We start from the raw sequence: 21,970 nt of genomic DNA, 5'->3' as shown, positions 1-21,970 counted from the left end.
TATATTATGTTCACATCTTCACATCTTGATGCGACTTCCTGTCCCTCTCTCTACCCACTCCCACTCTGCTCTCACATATCTGTACTGGGGCAGTTTCATATGCAGCTGGTAGCTCAATGGTCTCGTTGCACGTTCACCGTAACTCATTTCTGTTTCTCCCATCAGGCTGCCGTCACAAAAAACCTTTTAGCCAGGACAAATATACTCAAAACATCATTAATATACCAGCTTCTGGAAAGATGATAACCAGTCAGGCAAACAGTTAGTCCCCTGACACTGTTTGCAGCCACATTGTTCTTAACTCTGCATGTCTGTTTTTAGATGCTTCTCTAGAACAGTTTGACTGCATCACCTCCACCGACAAGGCTGTTTACTGACAACAGCTTCAAGAACGGATGCAATAAGAACTAAATGCGGTTAAACAGCGCAGTTTCTAATATGATCACCCTCTTAACATGCCCCTATGCTCGGAGCAGACCAAACTAGCTGCTAGCTCCAGATCAGCAGGGAAGCTTGTCCTCAGTCTGTAAATCCAGAGTACAATAAATTGAAGCTAATTGGGAGGTTACGAAGATTACAGTCAGCTGGCTTCACACTGTTAGCGCCAGAAATCCTCCACCTCCGAGCGCCGTTTCACCCCGGAGCTCTGAAACTTGATGACATTCCCTCATGCTATAATTTGATCTCAGCCAGCCTCTCGACCCATTATGGAATAAAGCCGCCCTGCTGTGCACCCTGTAGCATCTGCAAACACATTCTTCAGAGCTTCACTTACCCCTGGCTGGCCGGGCAATAAAACATAGCCAATTAGGCTTTACTCCTCGCTGCGCGAAGCCCTCCCCCTGCTGCTGAGTGTGATTTGAGTCTGAATAACTTCCTCCCTGACTTCTCCCTCCCGAGAATAGGTGCACGGAGAGGACCAGTGTCTCTTCCACCTGACAAATAGTGCGAGACTCCTCCGGTAGGAAGTGCTGCGTCCGTTCATTAGTGCCGTCTCCACCATTACGAAGCGGCGCCTCGCCTTCCTCGGCTCTTCATTTTTGACCGCCGCGAGAGGCTGCAGATGTCTGTCAATGCAACAAACATCAATCTGCTGTAGTTATTTGGGTAGTGCTGCTTCATTTGACGGCCGGCGGAGACAGGAAAGGTGGAGAAAGATCCCTCAATCAAACCGCCTGATGTGGCATTCGCCTCAGCTGTGGTTTCAGGCTTGTGTTTTTCAGGAAAAGATTTTCCGAACATATTCTCGCCTTCGCCTTAATGCTGGGAATTAATTCCGATCGCTTCTATAGCTGCTTTTTGTTATTGTGCAATGACATTTTTTTCTTCTTCTTGTTTTCATTTCTGAGTTGGTTATAGAATGTGCATTGTTCAGAATAATAATAAAACACAATAATGTAATATCAGCAAATTAGCATGTCAAGCAAGAATTAAGTTGGAGTATATATATATATATATAGATTCTTTATTGTCTTTTTTATCAATACTGTGCGCTGCAGATATGTTCAGTGTGTATAAATTGGCACTGTCTGTAGCGTTTAAATGTACTTCACAGCGCCTTATAAGATAATATAATGGAGCTGGGATTTGAGGAACAGATTTATTCAGTTGTTAAACTGACTGTCTTACATTTAAAACGTAGATTAAAAAAAAAACAATTTATGAGCCATGTGAAGAGGTTTCATTGTTGATTGTTGATTTATTGGTTTGCACGGTGGACAAGTAATGAAGCCTTGAAGCAGGGGCGTCGCTAGATTTTAAGGACAGGGGAGGCTTAGCCCCCCAGGAGGTGCACAGGATGGTGCACAGGATGTAAGCGAACGTAGCGCGTGTGCACAAAATTTCACTAACAGCAAACAAAGACTGGAAGTGTATTTATTCATGCGTCATGTGAATGAGCTCTGTTCCTGCTCCATGGTGTGCATCTGTACAGATGATGCTCCAGAAGGAATTCACCCCAAAGATAGGAAACAAAAGAGTGCACATTAACTCTATAAACAACCAGGACCATGCATTTCAGACTAACTAGCGAGCTAAATGGCAGCGTTTCCTTTAGAGCTGGGATGTATCTTTTAACACTTTTGTCAATACGGGGATCATTCAGTTCATTAACTACATGGGACTTTCTGCTGTTAGCTGGGGGCTGGAGCTAATTAATTGTTGCTTCCAGCAGTGATGCAGACTTACTTTCTCAAAAAAACTTTCTTATATCCATCCTTATTAAGTCCGTGTGCTTCAAAGGTGCACACATGCTGCAGGTGCCGAGTGCATAAGAAAGTTCACAGGGAAAACATGGACTGGATTTTCAGTGATGGGTGCGCTCTCTATGTATAAGTGGAATGGAAACGGACGCACTGAAGGGGCTCGCTGTACCTCACACTAAGAAGTGAAGGGAAACGGATTTATGATTATATTTAAGTTATTATATGTAATTATTTATGTAATTATTTCTGGCCACTTTATATTAAATATGTCTGCACTTTACGGGAAAAACAGATAAATAGAACAACACCAAATTGTTTAGGAGGGCTTAAGAATATTTTAGGGAGTCCTCAGCCTCTCTAAGGGTGTAACAATGCCAGTGCCTTGAAGTAATTCAAGCAGTGTTCAGTCACGTGTCTGGGCAGGTTCACGTTTCATTTAATAACTGCTGTAAATGGGTCGGTTTTTTAATACTTCACGCATGTGCAGAAGTTCAAACGTGTGCTCATGGAGACCTCCCAATATGAAATATTATGATAGCCTAATCCTTCTGTTGCAAATTCACATGAACGTTATTTATTACATCACACACCGTGGTGTGTGATCAAAGTGCTGCAGAAGGCCGTATTTATGTTGCACACAACAGCGCGGGATCCCAGTGTCAAGACATTTTCTTAAAGCCCAGACCAGTGTCTTCTTTAATCCTGTCGGGGCTTATGCATGGTGCATGGAAGACAGGCGATCCGTGCTGTCTGGATACATTGTCAAGTGAGATTTTGGAGACAATTTAATCCCTCCCCAAATCCTGTTTTGTTTGCTGACATGAAACAGTTTGTTCAATAAAACCTCAATCCAATGGAGGCGAGGGCTTTGGAGTAATAAGGTTTTCGTAACCAGGATTTGATCTTTAAATATTAGCTATTAGACATGGTGTGAGTGTGTTTGTGTGTGTTTGTGTGTACACTTTCCCTCTCATTTTTAATTAAAAATCTGTGTGTGTGAATGCATGTTTGTTGCTTTTATTCCCTTCTCCCCTCTCCATCTCTACACAAGGACTCTGTAGAAATGCAGGGAGGAGGGGGGGAGGAGGGAGGGAGGGAGTTGAAAGACTTCGGAAAGGTAAAAGAGCTGTTGGGAGGGATGGAGGGAAGGAGGGAGGAAGGGGGGACTTGACAGAGGGGGCATGAAAAAAAAGAGAGGATGGAAAAATGGGGTAGGCAGCATGACAAAGGAGTGTAAGCAAGGAGAGAGGAGGAGACGGGAGAGAAATGGATGTAGATTTGTGAAAGGAGCAAGAGGAGGAAACAGAAAGGGAGAGGATTAGCTTGTGGAAAAAGAAAAGGGGGAGTACGTGATTGTAGAGGAATGAAAGGACAGAGAGGAGAGAAGAGAGGGGAGAAGAGCGGAGTGTTTGTGTCACAAGGTTTATTTAGAGTTTATTGTTTTGGCAGAGCTCCAGACGCCCTCCCCGTAGTCCTCCAGCAGCCATGATTGTGTGCGTGCGCGTATATATCTCCAGTCCTTCTTGATGCATACCTGTGAGTGTGCGAGCAGTCACGCGCTGCTACACACAAGGAAAATAACTGACTAACTAGAAAAGTTTTCCCACCGGAGAAAAACAAATAGTTTAAGACCCATGAATGTATTTAAAAAAAAAAAAACAAATGCAACCAAAAGCTGAGCATCTGAGGTCTGATTGGAGGATGATGTTGCCATGGATCCCAGGAGGGCGTGGCTACGGCGCCCGTGCCTGAGTAGCAGGAGCTAATAAATCATGTAGTTTGTGTGCGTTTGGAAGTGACAGACCCACCGCTTGATTCTTGTGTGAGACGTCTGCAGAGCTCCAGCCTCCGCTGTCTGTCTGTCTGTCTGTCTGTCTGACCCACTTTCCCTCCTCCTCCTCCTCCTCCTGCATCACATCCCTCCATCCTTTCTTCTTTCCTCCCAGCCCTGTGTTGCTTCCCTCCTTCCCTCCTCTGTCCATCCTTCATCTCCCTTCCTTTAATTCTTCTATGCCCTCAATCCTTCCTTCCTACTCTGTGTGTGTGTTGTAATAGGGGAACTGTTTTTTTTTCCTTTTCTTTTTTCTTTTATAACTGCCTGAATATCTCCGTTAACAAGCACGGCATGTCATTCAATTTTCTTCACATGATTTCGTTTTTCTGCTCGTCTTCTCCTGCACACCATCTTTCTCTGTTCTATTTTTTTTTTTTTTCCCCCAATGCTACCTGCCCGCCTGCCTGTCTGCCTTCCAGCTGATCTGTCTTTTGCTCATGTGGACATTTCACATGTGCTATTCAACAGTAACCCCACTTTTTTATTTATCAACCTAAAACATCCAAATGGATTCTCACCTTTAGATTCAAGTCCAGTAAAAAAAAAAAAAAGAAAGAAAGAAAAGGTGCTGGTGCTAGGAATGCTGATGGTTATGTTGCACTCTACTGACGGAGAGTCAATAAAGTTATCCACTCTGACAGTAAACGCTGCAAGCAATAGAGTCGTGGACCTTTTTTTATTCTGCAGCATTTGGACATTTTGACTTGTTATAGTGAAAGAGCAGGTGTTACTAACAGCCTTTCCTCAGTTCGCCTCTCAGCCAGCGCGCCCGCTTCCTGGACCCCGAACCTAATTGGAGCTCGGCCGCCGTTAACCTGATCAACAAGATGTTTTCCTTGTTGTGGCCCTTAAGCTGCTTTCCAGTTGAGCTAATTGGTGTGACAACAGTTTGACATTCAGAGTGCAAACCCTCGTGTGAACGCTCACGCTAGGAATCAGCCGCAGAGGCATTTTAGCAACCAGCAAGCCTTAATGCAGCAAATACAAAAGTCATAATGACAGGATGAGGCCTGGGACGCTTCAGTGTGGAGTACATTACAGAGTATCCACCGAAACATTAGCTTCTGTGCCTCTACGCACATAACGAGGTTGTGAGTACCACCGTAATACCTTGGAAACATTTGCTGGATAAAGTATTCAGTGTGTGATCCTGACTGAAGGCAGCAATGTGCATCTGCTGGTTCAAAATTGACCTCAAACGTCCTCCTGTTCTGGGAGAGACGTCCTTCGGAATCTTTTCATCAGCTATTTCTGTGCGGATGCCAAACACTGAAAAGCTCTCATTTCTGAATTATGATAAATAAGAACGTGGTCCTCTGCTGCCGTGATGCTGCCCAGAGTAGTGCACAAACTGAATGTATCAAGGATGAGTATATTCATTCACAAGGTCCTGATTCAATTCGATATCAATTAGTTTAGAGATATTTCGAACACATTTTTACATAGTTATGAAAGAGATCTCACAGAACTAATGTAGTCAGTGGAGATTAGTATAGACTCCTCATGCACACTGCACACTTCATATCAGATAAGATTATTCTCAGCCTGGATAACATTATGGGTTACAATAAATTGTGACTTATTATTTGTCATTTACCATTTAGGGTATTATTGTTACATAATAATGGTAACGCTAACCGCGAGCTAACGCAGCGTTAGATACGTGTTTCAGGGGCGTCCAAGCAGAAGCTGCATTTAATACGTTACCCTCCACAGTGGTTCCACTTACTTCTTGTAATATCTTTGTTGGAGAGGCTTCACTTGTCATTATTCAAATTCTTCTATTGCAAATCTTGCACATGTTCATTCAAGACATTTTTAAAGGCGTTTGGTTTCCTGCAGCAGGATTGAAATAAACAGAACCTGGGTAATAACTCTGTTTCCTCTAAGGACATCAAAAACACAAAAGCTATAGCAGTTCAAGAACCTGATTTATAAATGTGATATCACGGTTACGTCCAGGATGCTTGTTCCGTCCAGATATTGGCCCTCTTATCTTTCGCACGCTCGCCCTACACATTCGGTATTTATTTTTGGTCACGACTCTTTTTCTCCAGTAGGTAAAGAGCCGAGATAATGCACACTCGTCAGCGAGTACCTCTGTGAGGATTGTTATTGCTCTATGCCCTGATAGTTTCAGAGGGTGAAATGAAGCCACAGACTCTTTAAGGATCCTCCAAAGGGCACTACAGTGAGAAGGTGGCGTCCACGCGCAGATACTTTATCCTCCGGATAGCTGATATTATCTGAATGTCTTGTCTTTACGACGCACTACATGGGTGTTTGTGTTCCTGCTGCCAAGATCAGCTTTTATGGCAGCTATTATTTCAGTCCGCAGTCCTTTATGAAGCCTCTTTATGTTTGCCCAGACTTTGTGGCAGGGCGAAGCAACTCAAGACGAGCTCGTTTATACAGCGCATTTTAAACGAGATGCAGAGACGTAAACAAGAGCTAAAAAGTTACAAAAAAAATAAATATATGTAGGGTAGATTTAGATTTGTTAAAAGCAGAAGCATAGAGATGAGACGTAATCTCCGTCGTGCAGAATGGTTGGCATGGCAACTGGTAGTTGGCATCATGTCACATCCTGTTTCTATAGCGTCAAACAACTCAATAAAATGAACCTTGTACAAGAAATTAACACCTGAACATGTATCAACATTATATTAACTACCTGAAATGACAGAAACCATCCTTGAAAATATTTTATTTGTTGTGTATTTTAGTGTTTTTGTTTGGCCCAAGTCCCATCCACTAGCATGGAGGAGGCGGAGCTTATGACCTATACTGCAGCCTGACACCAGGGGGAGCTCTACTTGTTCCGCCAACCATCTTCATACATCTGTGTTTTTTACTCAATAAATGCTGACCTCGCTTTTGTAAGATCTGGCACATAAACAGATCAGAGATGTATTTGGCCATAAAACCAATGGGTGCTTCATAAACAGCTGATAATATTTCATAATCAATCTTCTTAACAAACGTGGCGACTAATTCATTCTGCTTCTGTGTCGTGTTGTCAATGAGCCGTGGCTGTCTGGTAATCCGCTCGTGTTGGATGTACATCTTTTTGTGCTTGTGATATTTTAAAGGAAATGTTCAACAATCAGGGAAAATGTGCTTTGACCAGATTATAATCAGCCACATCACTCTGAATAAAACCACTCGCGAGATGAGGTTTGACACTCATGCACTCCGCACGCTGAGCCTGATCAATAGTTCTTATTAATAATTTCTTCACCACAGATCTGTGTCATCTGGAATCAATGCCAGGCTAACAGCTCTGCATGCCCCCGGCGCTTGCTTGTCCGCCTACGTGAAACGTCATTTGCATAGTGTTGCCAAATACGCTCCGAGCTGCAAATATTTGACAAAAGCGAGAGATAACGTTTTTTTTTTTTTTTTTTTTTGCCTCAGAGGCAGCAGCAATAGATTCACAAGATTTACATCTTTCGGACAGGTTTTTAGTTTTGCTCGTAAACTTGTAATGTTTTGACAGATGAGGACGCTGGGTGTGGGAGTTGTCTGAGATGTCTCAGTAGGATCATGAAACAGATTTACAGCATGTTGCACGCAACTTTTTGGCTTTGGCGCTGCAGGTCACTGGGGTGTTATAGTTCTGAGTGAGGACTGTGTGAGGAAGAGCTTTAAAAGAGATACAAGCTTTGATTAGTGACGTTAGTAGATAAGATAAGATAAGATAAGATAAGATAAGATAAGATAAGATAGGATTTTATTGAGCAGCAGCACAAGTCAAGAAAAACCCAAGAAATTAAACAGGACACAGAAAACAGGCAGCAAAATGACATTAAATAGGACAAAAAACTACTGTACATTTATCTTACCTTTTGAAATCCTTTAAATTACCGTTTCTGGCAATGAAGCAGGTCCAAATTTTAAGCTAAAACGTGATGATTTCAACCTCTAAACCTTCAGTGGTAAACTTGGAGGCTAGACAACTAATCAGACTCTCTGCAAGTCCGCACATTTGTTTTGTTTGGTGATTGAGTCTAACTTCATGATGTTACCCCCTTTTTGGATTTTTATCTCTCCGTTTGATCACTTGCTGTTTCTAGACACGTTTCACATCGACCTGCAGGTCACCAAGGAAGTGATCAAATTTAAATAAATAAAGAGAGTGAGCAACAACTCCGTCTGTCTGTCTGCGTATAAATTAGCCCAGTAATCGCAGCAGACTAATAGACACTTGAGCAACATGTGACAAATTGATTGTTTGCACCCGTGATCACGTCTTCTACAACAAGCTGTCTACATTTAAATGCACGCTTCGGTTTAATTATTCCAGCTCCCAGATTGTCTTGTTAGTAATTAACCCAGGCTCTCCATATTGGGTTTAGGGTGATATTGGGCCAATTAAAGATCAATAATCCTGATCTTTAGCCGACTGCTTCCTCACAGCGGTGTCTGTGTGTTTCAGGGTGAGCGAGCAGTCGATGATGCTCATTAGTAAGCGGCACAGGTTTTTAGTCAATACACCGGGAGCTGAGAGGGTCGGATCGATACGGATCTGAGCTGGAAGTCAGTCGGAGAAGTAAAGAAAAGGAAGAGACTGTTATCTTCTGGGTTTTGTTGGCTCATCTCTACTCTTTTCTTCTCTGACAGCGTTCTTTTTTTCTGCTTTTACTGTATTTCTGCTCCGTGGTGTCTTCTCTATTCGCGGTTATCTACCCAGTGTGCATCGCGTATCACTTAAGTCATTAGCATTAAATCCATTTTTAGTCACAGATACTTAGACACAGACACGTGCATTCTCCCTCCTGGGTTTCTACCTCTATCTCAGAGATCCGTTTGGGAATTAGTTCAGACTTAAATAGGTCCTGTCTTTCTGCCCAGGGCCGTACACGCAATGACACGCTGAGATGCTGTTAAATTATATTTTGTGCAGACAAAAACTCACCTATGCAACACCCCCAGTGGAAAGAAACCCAGGAAGGTACTGTACGTATTGTGCATCTGACAACTATTTAGCTGAGTTGGTAAAGCCGCTGCAGAACGCTTTCTTAACCCATCATAGGGCGCTTATTGAAACACATGGAAATTAAACATTCCAACCCTAGAGTGTAGGAAATAAGACCTTTTTTAAACTTCTCAGCCTCACTGAGAAAGGTGCGGAAGTTACAAAATATGGTTCCTCGCCTGATGAAAGGTTAAAGGAGAAAATAGATTGATTGATTGGAGTTATACAAACAACATTTCCGTACCTTGGCATAATAAATTTCCCTATTTTAATAATTAAGCTTTGATTCATAAAACAACCTATTTTAGTTCATGTTTCACAGGTTTACTTCTTTGAGGGAGCAGGGTTTGAACTGAGGTTGGGAGAGGAGGGCTGGGCTGGCTATTTTGTCAATCAGGGGTGGGCGATACTCTGAATTTTGGTATCGACCCGATACCAAGTAAATACAGGGCTAGTATCACAGATACGAAATGTTCATTGATTATGATTATGATAAAACACAGGACAAATACTTTAGGCTAATAAACGTGTTTCTATTAAGTAATCACAATATAAAATAATTTAATGAAAAAAATTCTCCTTGTTCTACACACAGTTGTTTTAGGAGAAAAAAAGGCATTCGTGCAAAATAAGAAAAAAAGAAAAAGGAACATGTAACAAGAATATAAATATAACAATGTAAACAAAAGCAACAAGGTAATAATAAATATAAAAACTGCTCAGAGATTGAAACGTTGGCTCATTCATTTTCCACCAAAGAAGTGAGTCTACAGAATTGTCTGAAGTATCTGAACGCAGCTCCCAAAAAGTCAACAGTTTTTTGTCGTCATTGTTGATGACCTCCTAGTTATGCGTCTGAAATGTTTGTAATACTTGGACAGAAAGGCGTCAAATGCTTGCATGCGCCAGACACCTGTCGATGGGGTTAGCGGTCGATGACAGCCAGCTTAAGGGAAATGTGTGCACGTATAGCTTGTGTGTGATTAGTAATGTAGGTGTGCGTGTGTGTAATAATTGCCAGGACAACAGAGATGCGTTGAGTGCCGAGGAATAATAATACACACTAATGGATGGGGACAGGATGAGAGAGTGTGAAGGTTATAAAGGGAGTGAGAGATATGGACTGTGTGGTATGAGGCAGGCGTTGGCTGTGCTCAGCTCTGTTAATACACTTGTAATGCTGATTATCTCCAGCCTGTCGTGTCATGGATGGATGAGAAAGAAACGGAGTGGGTTTTAGTTGTTGAGGGATTAAGGGAGGAGAGGACGGATGAACCAGTACAAGGAGTGGAGTGGATGGATGGTGACGGGGATAGAAAATGAGGCAACGCTTTCAGCCGTTTTCCAAATAATCCAACAGGTCCAAAAGGTTTATTTATGTGCAACTCTTACATAATGTTCTGTGTCGCACTAATGGACCGATGTTTTTATTTGGTGTGCCAGCTAGCGCTTTAAATCATCTCCCCAGAGCACCTGCCAAAAACAAACTGTCAAGTTTAATTTTCACGTGTCAGATGAATGAATGAACGTCCACAAACGTTGACTCCGATGTAACAAATGGTTCTGAACAAGTAACATGTCTCACATGACACGGGCAGTAGAAGACATTTGGAAATTGTACAACTTCTTTTCTTTTGTCTGCATGAGTTAAACACCACCTGGTGTCAACATTGTGTGAGATTAATGCAGTTGTGTGTTGCTGTTTCAGTGTGTGTGTGTGTGACCATCACCGGCCCTCCCTGGGAGCCAGTTTGTTGATCTTTATTGAGTGGAGTGACCTTGTGTGGCAGGGGAGGGCAGCGCTACACCTCAGTGAACAGAGGGAGAGAACAAAGGACTGAGAAGATGTGGAAGGATGGACAGTGGAAGGAGGAGGCATGTGGTGCTGGCAGGAACTGGTGGAGTGAAGGATCCTGTGCTTTCCAAATCACCTCACTCAGGACTGAGGGGGGTTCTGTGTAGATCAGTGCAGAGGTGGGAGAGTCCAGGAGGGTAAGGGTCACAATAGAGGAGCCAAAGAGAGGGCACATAGTCAGTATGTTTACATGCATGTGAAAAAACAAATTATTAACCTTAATCCGACTTTAACTGGACAACTTAAGTGCACGTAAACACATTATTCCGACACCCAGAGAATGCGACTGGAAATCGATTTTCTCCAGCATGTATACGACTTAATTGGACTTTAACTAGACAAGCCGGTCGCAGAAGAAGAAGAAGGTAAACAGGACCGGTAGAAGAACCATCTCAAGGATAGCACCACCTCATCTGCACCAGAAGTAGCGCGCAAATTATGTACGAGATTAAAAAAGCTGAACTATTATCCATCTGATTGTTTGAAACGCCGCATAAACGACTCTTGTTTATTGTAAAAACGTAAGGGGGCCGTATTGACATAGTTTTAACTCAATGACAAGACGCATATCACCACCTAGTGTGGAGGAGGAGGACATGTTCCCGTCAATTTTTAGTTTTTCTCCATTGCATGTAAAGTGGGACCACATTCAGAAAGTCGAATTTATTGCATAGCTTGTTTAAGAAACTATCTTAATAATGACCATTTTCTGTCAGTGCATAAACATATTAACAACCTGAAACTGTCTCTGTCAGCATAAAACGATGGCTCATAGTTGTATAACTGGGGAATTTATCCCAAGACAAACAGTCATGCCCGATAACTAGACTTGTAAAAACATAAAGCGCAACCACATCACTTCGTTCTTTTATCAGAAGCAAAACAATCAAATCTCATCCGTTCCTCCACCCCTGATGCAAAGCTGTTATGGTTTCGCTGGCTGCCTGCCACAGAAGCACAAACCGTTCAGATGTGTTTCGGGTAATGATTGAATCTGCGCGGAACAATTTTGCCGCCTTCGGTTCCGACTAACAAGTCGAAAAATGAAACTGTCTGTTGTATCTGAAGGAGAAAGATGCGATTCAAGAGCATGAAAAGGTGCAGCGGAGCTGAAGTACAGCGCAGTAGCTTAAAGTAGCTTAACGACCAGACACGAATGAGAAAAGGTCAGAGGATTACATCGGGTCAGTTTATCTCCACAAGATAGAACCACCCCAGTACACGCAATGTTTTAATTTAAAGACGGGTGTTAACATAAAAAAATATATATATGTATCAGTTAGGTATGATCATAAATTATTTACCACACATACGTTCTGCAATATATTTCTTGAAAAGGAAATTTAAGAAAATTCCTTAAAATAATATAAAATATATTCATTGGAAAATGGTCTTTTATACCTCATATGCCTCAAAACTTGCCTAAGATGATCTTGCACGACATTTTTGGCTGCATTTAATACAACAAAATTTGGAAATTGCGGAAGTATTTTGTCTTTTTTCTTATTTAAATAATAATTTAAATAAGGGAAAGGGAAGTCTGGTTTGCAGCTCAGTGCTCTGGTCTGTTGACCTTGATTCTCAAGAGTTTGAAAGATCAAGAGAGAGCGAGGTAAAGGACGGGAAAGGAAGAGAAGGCAAAGAATAACACTGAGGTTCGACTGACTTGTTATTTTACTCCACGTTCCCCTCCCCTCATTGCTCTTCTCCTTCTTTACCCCCCATCCTGCTCTCCGCTCTCCTGTCATGTTTGCACGCAGAGGTAGTTGTTTTTTTTGAAAACGGTACACACACACACACACACACACACACACACACACACACACACACACACACACACGCATAGTGTTCCTAATCAAAGCCAGGCGCTGCACATTGTGTCCCAGTTGAGCAGCTATTTTTATCTGCAGTGCTCAAACACGGGGATGGAATGGGTCAGATAGGCCAGGCTGACGAATCCATCAAGACCAACAGATAAACAGTCAGCCTGCAGGACTGCCAGCACACACACACACACACACACACACACACACAGACACACACACACACACACACACACACACACACACACCAGCACATCTGAAGCAAACAAATAAATAAGTAATTGCCATCCCATATCATTTGCTGCCTTCAAATGCTGCCTGTTCATGAGAAGAGTCCATATGTGGTGTTCATAATCTCATAAGTGGAAGTTTACTGTAAGGTGCATGGTAAATTAAAACCTCTTGCTTTCAATGTAACTTCTCATTTCCTGCATTAAGTCATCGCAGCTGTCATTTTTGGGGGGGTCCTCGAGTTCCACATGAAGGCAGCAATTCTTTATTATTATGAGTGCCTCCAAAACAGTTGTGGCTCATCAGAGAATGGGCATGGACCTTCTGAGGGGGTCCTGTGGTGTCTGGGTCTGGTGTTGTTAGTGGGGGTCTTTGGGTCCTATGGGTTGGGGGGAGGGTCCCACAGATACTTAATCAATTTGGGATATTTTTGGGTTGTTCCTAAAGTGTTTTGTGTGTGTTGGGGATGACTGCTGCTGTCAAGGAGTGTCATTGCTATGGGGTGAGGGGGTCTGGTCTGGTCTGTTCTGGTCTAGGTGGGTGGTACATGTCAAAGTCGCATCCATACAAAGGCCAGGTCCAAAAGTTTCCCAGCAGAACATTGAATTGTCACAAGATGATCAGTGTTATTTACTTCTCCTGTCAGTGGTTTTAATGTTGTGGCTGATCGGTGTATATACAACCAGTCACAACTCTGTGACAGTCTAGTCAACACTTACTTCTTACAACATGGTTACATAACTACTCTGTATGGAGTAGCTCTGAGAGGAGACAGAACATCTTCTACCTCTTATATTATTTTTCTATTCTGTATTTTTCTGAAAGAAACTTCAGTCTGACTCAAACTGACTGGACAGCGAAGGTTTTTTTACAATTTTCCAGGTCAACGTTTATTCATATTGAGCACAAAGTTAACGATCCATAACTGGAAGTACATGTCTCTCTCCTTTTAGTCACGGAAATGAACAGAGAGCAAATCTGGACTTAAAGGAACCGTCTCTCAGGTCTCAATCTTCTCAGTCAATGTATTTAACAACAAAAAAAGGAGACTACACATAAGCTCTCCGCGCATTTCTTTTTCCTTCAATCTTCTGCCGTGTCCGTCTCTCTTCCCACCTGTCTCTCCCAGTCTGTCTGCCGTTTCGCTGTCCGCCTTTCGCCTCCCTCTCTCTCTCTCATATAGACGTTGCCAGTTCAAAACAGTAACACATGCTTTTACAAGCACAGATTTTCTTTGAACACCCATATGTGCTTAACATAAACATGCACGCTCGCACATTAATCTTCCAGCTCTATGTTCTCATTCCAGACACATTTGCAGACATATACTGCTTACAGGACCATATGATAGTAATTTGGCAGTATGGAGGAGCGAGGGGGCTCAGCTGGAGCTTGGGTCTGAGTGGAAGAAGAGGCTGGGATCCAGTTTATTGACAGGAAACAGGAAGTCACCTCTTACCTCTTGCTGTCTCATTACTGGATGCACACGGCGTATTTAGTCGTCTTTTTATAGCTTTGAGATTTTTCACCATTTGAAACATCTTACATTAGGAGGAATAACTTTGTCTCCATTGCACAGAAGAAGAAAGAAAAAAAAGAAGCATTCTGAAAGGCCACCATTTTGCCTTATAAAGTTCTTTATATTAACAGATAATGGTTTACATTGAGCAACAATATCACTCACTGGAGATGTGTTCAAGTGTTTTTTGTTTTTTTTAATCTACTTTAACTCAGATCTAGATTGTGTCAACCACAGACTGCATAAAAAATATGGACACCAGGTCCTTGTCAATCTGACTCTATTTTCCCCAATATCAATGTTTGATTAATACTACGCTCTATTCTACTTCCACGAGTCACAAGGAAATGTTGGATTATATGGTTGGCATGGCAACCATGTTTCTGTTTCTATAGCAGTGGTTCCCAACCTTTTTTTTTGTGTTGGTTTGTTTTTAATGTAAAAGCAAAGTCTTTATGGATGAAAAGTGCTCTCTAAATAAAGATGGATAGATGGATGATTGATTGATTGATGGTTGGTTGGTTGGTTGGTTGGTTGGTTGGTTGGTTGGTTGGGGTGAGACCCTATTTTGATGTCACAAATTTCTGCCGACCCCGAGACATTTTTTTTTCTAGAATTAGTTTTTGATCATGTTTGTTATACTCCATTGTGACCATTTTAATTTCCCTGATCAGGTAATAGATTTTAATGTACAGTGAGGCAAACTTACATACAAGACTGAAAATTAATACAAACAACCTCTCACATAACTAATTATGAGAAAAACAGCCACTGCAGCATCTTAACCTGGCCACAGTGAAGATTTGAAAGAATGAAAGTGCTTCTGTTTCACCTTCACTTTGTCTTTTCTGTACTATTATTATGTCACGTTTAATGGGAGGGCTGAGCCTGCACACCTCGCTGCAGCCTTTCAGAGTCGGCTGCTGTGGTAGAGTGTTTCCCAACCTTTCTTGAGCAATAACACATATTTTACATTAGAAAAATCCCACGGCACACCACCAAATACAAATGTCACAAAAGTGTATATAATGAAATACCGATTAACTTCTCTCAATTTACTCACGTTTTATTTATCAGTGTGAAATCTGCTTACATGGTTACGTCATTTTTCTACTTACAGCGCTTGGGACAAAGTGCTTTTAGTCATATTTTAGTGTTTTAGTTTGGCCCAAGTTCCATCCACTAACATGGAGGGGGTGGAGCTTATGACCTATACTGCAGCCAGTCACCAGGGGGAGCTCTGTTTGCTTTAGCTTCATTTTTGAGGAGCAGTTCCACCATCCACCTTCATACTATCTATTGTGTCAACCGATTTGTGATAAAAGTATCTTTTTGTCTTTTTAACCACTGGTTGATCCACTTTTGCTGTCCGCATATCTAAAGGTTCATGTGTCTGCTGTTTAAACCTGCACAGGTAGCGTAGAGTTGGTTTGTCAGAGCCTTGCTAAAAATAGACGTCTCCTGCTGCTGGACAGATGTCGATGACCAAGGGTGAGACAAAACAGTCAAGGATGACAGCATTAAATGTCCAAACGTTCACGTATTTGCTTTGTTGAACAGTCATCTAAATTGTAGCTGTGCATAAAAATGTAAACCGGCACTTTCTGTTAGTTAGGCGTTGACAGACAGTAATGAGTTCTTAAGAACTCATAACTCAAAAGATTCTGCCCTTTTTCAGCTCAGCCTTGTACACTTTTATTTTAACGGGCTCAGCTTTTATAGTCTGTACGGTAGTAGTTTAGTGGGTGAGGACAAACCAGTTGTGTATGTCATAATAACAGTCGGCCAATCAAGTCCGTGCATTCCAGGTGGTAAACATTGCGACTCTACGGACAGACGAGAGAGTTAGAGGCAAGTTACCCATGAAAGGACTGCAGAAAGAAAAAGAAAGATGACGACACGTTTGGAGGGAACAAAGAGGGAGAGAAACGGACGGGTTCTCAGTTGTTAAGACGTGTTGAGATTTATTATCTGAGACTGTTGAGTCAAGATGTGAAACAGAAAAAGGGGGAAATTCGAGCTTTCTCCAAGTTAAGCGCTTTATTTTAACATGCACAATTTTCACATTTTATTTATTTCTGCTTTATTTTTTTTTTATTTTTAACACGCAGCTCCCAGAACATCATGCTGAACTAATTCAATTTGACAGCCATAGCACACACACACACACACATATATATATATAAAGGTATATGTGCAGACTTACATATATATATCACACTAAATAATTAGAAATCGTCTGGAACCTTGTTTCAAGAAATGATTTAGATGAATACGCGTGTGTGTCTACGGATTACCTTCGCATGCATGGGTTTTTGTATCCTGGCACCCAGGAGAAATGTTCTGTTATTTGTACTGATGGTGTTTTGCGTTTCAGGTGCGTAACCTGTGCTACATGGTGACACGGAGGGAGAAGATGAAACACACTCTGTGCGACCTCCAGGAGAAGATCTTCGACCTGCAGATACAACTACTGGAAGAGGACATGGCTGGAGGTAAGAGGCGCAGACACACAAAAAGTCTAAAAAAGGTCTGCAGTCATCTAAATACACTAAAAGGCACTCCGGTGCTGCAGCCCGAAACTGCCAACACACACTCCGTCCACCCCCCCTCCTCAAAAAAAAGAGTACAATTTGCAAAGCTCAAGTGCATAACAGTTACATCCAACCCCTTTCTGCCTGAGTGTGGTGGGTGGACAGTTTCGGAAATGGCCTGTCATCATTTTTGCACTGTAGGCCACACTTGACACCTGCGCGGCGGAGAACACTGGAATAATAGCTCAACCATATATTGTGACACGCGCCGTCCACACAAATGGAGCCCGATTTTCTACCCACTCGACACAGATGAGTGACCTTGATGCATTCGGTGCCGCCAGTCCGTGATGGAGTGCAGGAAAGATGAAGATGGCTGGTTGAGCTGATGGTGTCAGGGTTGGTCAGGTGTCTGCTCTACATCCGATTTAGAACGTTTGTGGGCCCGCTGTGTTAAACACATTGTGTGTTTTTGGTATATTTTAGTATTTTTTTCATTACATTGTTTACACTTTCATTAATTCACCTGGAAACAGTAATAAATTAGCTTGTTTCAATTGTAGTCATAGCACAAAAACTACTACTAAGGTCACATTAATAGTACTGATATTAGAATAATAACACTGGACAGACAGATAAATTAATGGAATGGGTTTTAGTTTATAAAAGGGGGGCTTGTAACACTAGCTGAGTATCTGATACCAGACTGCTAAATACTGTATATATATGGGGTCAGTAGCTCATTATGTCAGCAGATGATGACGAGCCATAAAACTGAATGTGAGGCCTCAAAAGCTTCATTAAGTTTAAATGTAGGGCTGCCACAGTGGTATTACGTAAACACGTCTATTTGTGTGGAACACGTTTCTACACATCTCAGCAGAGAACGTTCGTTTGACAGCAGCTTCATTATTTGGACAATTGTTTTTTATTATGAAGCGCTCAATACGCCGATCAGCCACAACATTATGACCACTGACAGTCAGTGTTCTGCTGAGAAACTTTTGGACCTGACGTTCATTTGTGTGGATGTCACCTGTAGCACCCACCAGCAGTGACACTCCCTGATGGCAGCAGGATTCAGCCAGACACACACACACAAACAGTTCAGGAACAACTCAACAAAACATCAAGAACAGCACAAGGTGTTGACCTGGCCTCCAAATTCACTAGATCCCAAACTGATCGAGTATCTGTGGGATGATCCACCATAGAGGCCTCTCCCCTCAAAGGCCCCCCCACTAACAACATTGTGTTCCCAGACACCACAGGACACCCTCAGAAGGCCCATGTCCATTCTCTGATGAGTCACACAGCTTTGAAGGCCTACACAATATTAGGAAGGTGGTCATAATGTTATGCCTGATCGTTGTAGGTCATCAATAGATGGATAGAAGACATGTCGGAAATCGTAAATACTGTGAAAAAGGCCTAAGCCGCATTTTTCACTCTTTTACCTGCACACCGGTTCTTTCAGGGTTCTCTGCAGATACGTTTGTTTTTTTTTCTTGCAACATTTGTTTTGTGTTTCGGCGTTTTCCGTCTCTGCGTGTGATCTTACGGTCGATGGCGTGCCGCACCATCTGTTGCTCTCGCTGCAGAAGATAGTTCTTTTTTTGTTTTTGTTGTTGTTGTCGGTTGCCGTCATGCTGCAGAGTGAATTTTGGGACCAATCAGACGCCTCCCTGATGGCACCGGTGCGACGGATACGAATCCGAAACGATTGCACGCAGTGTGTCGGGCAGAGCAGAGCGAGACTGAACAGCTTTCCCAGCAACAAAGGCTTAAACGGAATAACACGCACATGTTTGTGTCGTTTTCACGCTGGCTCCCCGAGTTCCAGCTGTTGATGATGATGATGATGATGATGATGATGATGGCTGTTATGTAGGTGATGCTGAAGTGTTTGTCTTGGTTGCTATAGGGAGCCTCCTTTTAGTTCAGGGAGTCGTGACCTGCAGCTGTCACGGCGATGGCAGTGAAGACTTGTTGTCATGGTAATACCAGTAACGTCTTGCTGGCAGTGTAATGATAGTGAACTTCTGTTAGTCTGCTCCTGTGTGTGTGTGTGTGTGTGTGTGCGCGTGCATGTGTGTGTGTGTGCGCGCATGTGTGTGTGTTCGATTTGCATTGCTCTTCGTTCCCGAGGAATGCTGCGCACACATTACACACTAAAAATATGAACGCTCTCTTTCTAACTCCCTCTGTGCTTCTTGCTAACACACTCCCAAAGACACACAAACACACACACACACACACACACACACATCCACCCACACATGCAGTGCAGAGCTCCTGACTCAGCAGATTGCCGCCATCAGGTACCGGGAGCTGTGCTGCTGGCACTAAACAGCCTATTCACACTGCCACAGGAGTTAGATTAGAGAGGATAGCTGTGTGTGTGTGTGTGTGTGTGTGTGTGTGTGTGTGTGTGTGTGTGTGTGTGTGTGTGTGTGTGTGTGTGTGTGTGTGTGTGTGTGTGTGTGTGTGTGTGTGTGTGTGCGAGAGCCAGAGTGAAGCACGAGCTTGTCGGCTGTAATGATTTGTCGCGTCCCTCACCATCTTTCCCCCCTTATTTTCCACTCGCCATTTCTCTTTATCCTCTTCTTTAATCATTCGTCTCCTCCATCTGCTTCTCTCTCTTTCTCTCATTAGCCTGCGTCCTCCATAGCTTGTGTTTTCCTCCTTTCTTTTTCTCATGAAAGCTCATTTTCAAACCCTTTGTGGCACCAAAAACACGTCCTCAACGTGGATTTTTCCCGAAAATACGAATGACAAATTTACTTTCTGCAGGTCAAAGCAGAAGGTTAGGAACATAAGAAGATAGTTGTGCAAAATAAAAACTGGCCAGGTTATGCATTTGCTGTGCAGCTTAAGCGAGTATATTATATATTATATTGATTTTACTATAAATGTTTAATGAATCATTTTAAAGTGAATTCTCCGGATCGGGTTGCACTTCTGTCAGATGTTTATCAACCAAGTGGTAGGAGCAAACATACGCTCTATTCAGAGGATATTTTAACTTTAAAGCCGCCTAGTTTCGGTTAGCCGGAAACATTAAACCAGCAAGAGGAAGTAGAATTCTGTCAGGCCAACTCACATGGGCTTCTGATTTACAGGTGATGTCAGTTGACTTGGAAAATAAGAGGCTTTAAGCTCCATGGAAATGATTGATCCTTTCATTCGTTTCTGGTTGGAGTCTTTCAGGTCACCCACTTAACCCCTATTCGCATGGGACTTAGTTACCACAAATTTCCTATCTATCATTATGTCTCTGCTACTTCCGCTCCACTCCACTGCATTTCAGAGGACATTTTACACTTTATGACAGCTTTAGCTACTTGGCAAATCCTAATTGAAAATAAATATATATATATTTAGAAATAAAACATGATGTAATGAGACTGCTGATCCCAAAATTCTGACCCTCCTGGCTATTTAAGTCAGCCCCACCTTTACTGACGAACACGTCAATGCTTCAGTGATTTCATCAGTCTATGTGGGTGAATGGGTCGGCAGCATTTCAGATTTGCACCCTGACATTTGTTTTCTGATAACACATCCTTCATATTTCTTAACTGACAAGAAGCAAATAATTAATTTCAAATCTCAAATCAAACAAAAGTCTTGGAAAAACTAAAAAAAAAGAGACACCGAAAACACAGAGATTCACACTGGATTAGTTTCATTAGAGGACCTCAGTGTTAGGGGAAATAGAGTAGGTCATCTTCGGTGTCATTTTTACTATACAAATTACGAACATGGTCGAATTGGTTGGGAGTAAGATCACAGACAACCTCTGCAATTATTACAAATTACTATATGTCTCATGTGAATAGAGCTTTGGGGTAAAGTTTCTGGGAGGGACAGAAACATGGCAAATGAAACAAAACACGGAAGTCTGAATTGATTTGTTCAGTTCTGCCTGGTCATCTTTTTATTCTTGAATCAGTCAAAAACTCATTTTGTTTTATTTCTGGAACCAAAAAAACAAAAAAACAAAACAAGTCTTATCAGATCATTTTATTTAGCTTCCTTGTTAACAGTTACGGTAGAATCTGTAATCACAGTGATGACATAACAGGTCACGGTGTCGACTTCGATATATTCCGCAGAAATGTCTGAATTGCCAACGTTGCATTTCTTTGTCTGTTGAAATTGGCTTGACATCCATTCAGTGCAGCACAGAAAGCTTTTACAACTGTAAAATCAGTTTTCCAGAGACCTACAGATACCCGGAGCTCACCCCTCCACAAATAGCCCTCCCTTTATCCCCCCGCAGGGTTCTTTCCATGTGGAAAACTCGCACACCTCTCCTCTAACCCGCCTAAAACAAAAAACCACTAACCTCTGTCCGCCTGTCTGTCTCTCCTAGTACTTCATCTGTCATCCACGCTCTGTCTGCCAGTCCGCCTGTCTGTCTGTCATGTTTATCTGGCTGTCTGTCATGTTGCGGGGCTGCTCGCGTCATGCTTTGTGAGCTCCGGCAAGGCGGACAGGCAGGCGGGCGATTTCCCTGCAGCCCCCACATGCAAACAGAGGAGCTAAGTAAAGCAGAAAGAATAAAGGAGTAAATCCAGTATGATTTAGTAGCAGGTAATCCATAAATAAGTAAAACACAGTCAAAAAGCGAGTGTTAATAAACCAACATGACACATTGATTTCAATGTCTAAAGTTCTTATCCTTTAGCTGCTATACGTGCAGAGATTTATTTTTACTAACCAGTCTACATTATCCCATCTAACAACACACTGTGGAGTACTATTAAATGCTATTGATGGTGCTGAGGTGCAGCCTGCTTTTATACAGGCTGTACCACATGAGCTCATGAGTGTGCTCTGGGCGTATGTCTTCAGATCAAGAATATAGATTTTATTTTTACAAAAGCATTATTTTCTACTGTGTTTTTATTCTGAAAAAAAGTCGTGCAACCCCTAGTACTCAGTGTTCTCACCACTCCTTTGGCTTTTGCAGCATGGTAGGAATGC

At 42.3% G+C, this 21,970-nt stretch overlaps 1 protein-coding gene across 1 annotated transcript in view; it reads left to right on the top strand.

Moving 5' to 3' along the window:
- Positions 1-21,970, top strand: part of jade2 (jade family PHD finger 2) — a 191,524-nt gene that overhangs the window by 133,907 nt on the left and 35,647 nt on the right. The window contains exon 11 of the mRNA XM_047606951.1: positions 16,822-16,939. Coding sequence (XP_047462907.1) covers positions 16,822-16,939 — 118 coding nt within the window. The remainder of the gene's footprint in view (positions 1-16,821; positions 16,940-21,970) is intronic.

Source organism: Mugil cephalus, chromosome 15, assembly GCF_022458985.1.
Source record: "Mugil cephalus isolate CIBA_MC_2020 chromosome 15, CIBA_Mcephalus_1.1, whole genome shotgun sequence".
NCBI lineage: Eukaryota > Metazoa > Chordata > Actinopteri > Mugiliformes > Mugilidae > Mugil > Mugil cephalus.
The sequence above is the reverse complement of the archived record's forward strand: the minus strand, read 5'-3'. Positions and strand labels throughout refer to the sequence as shown.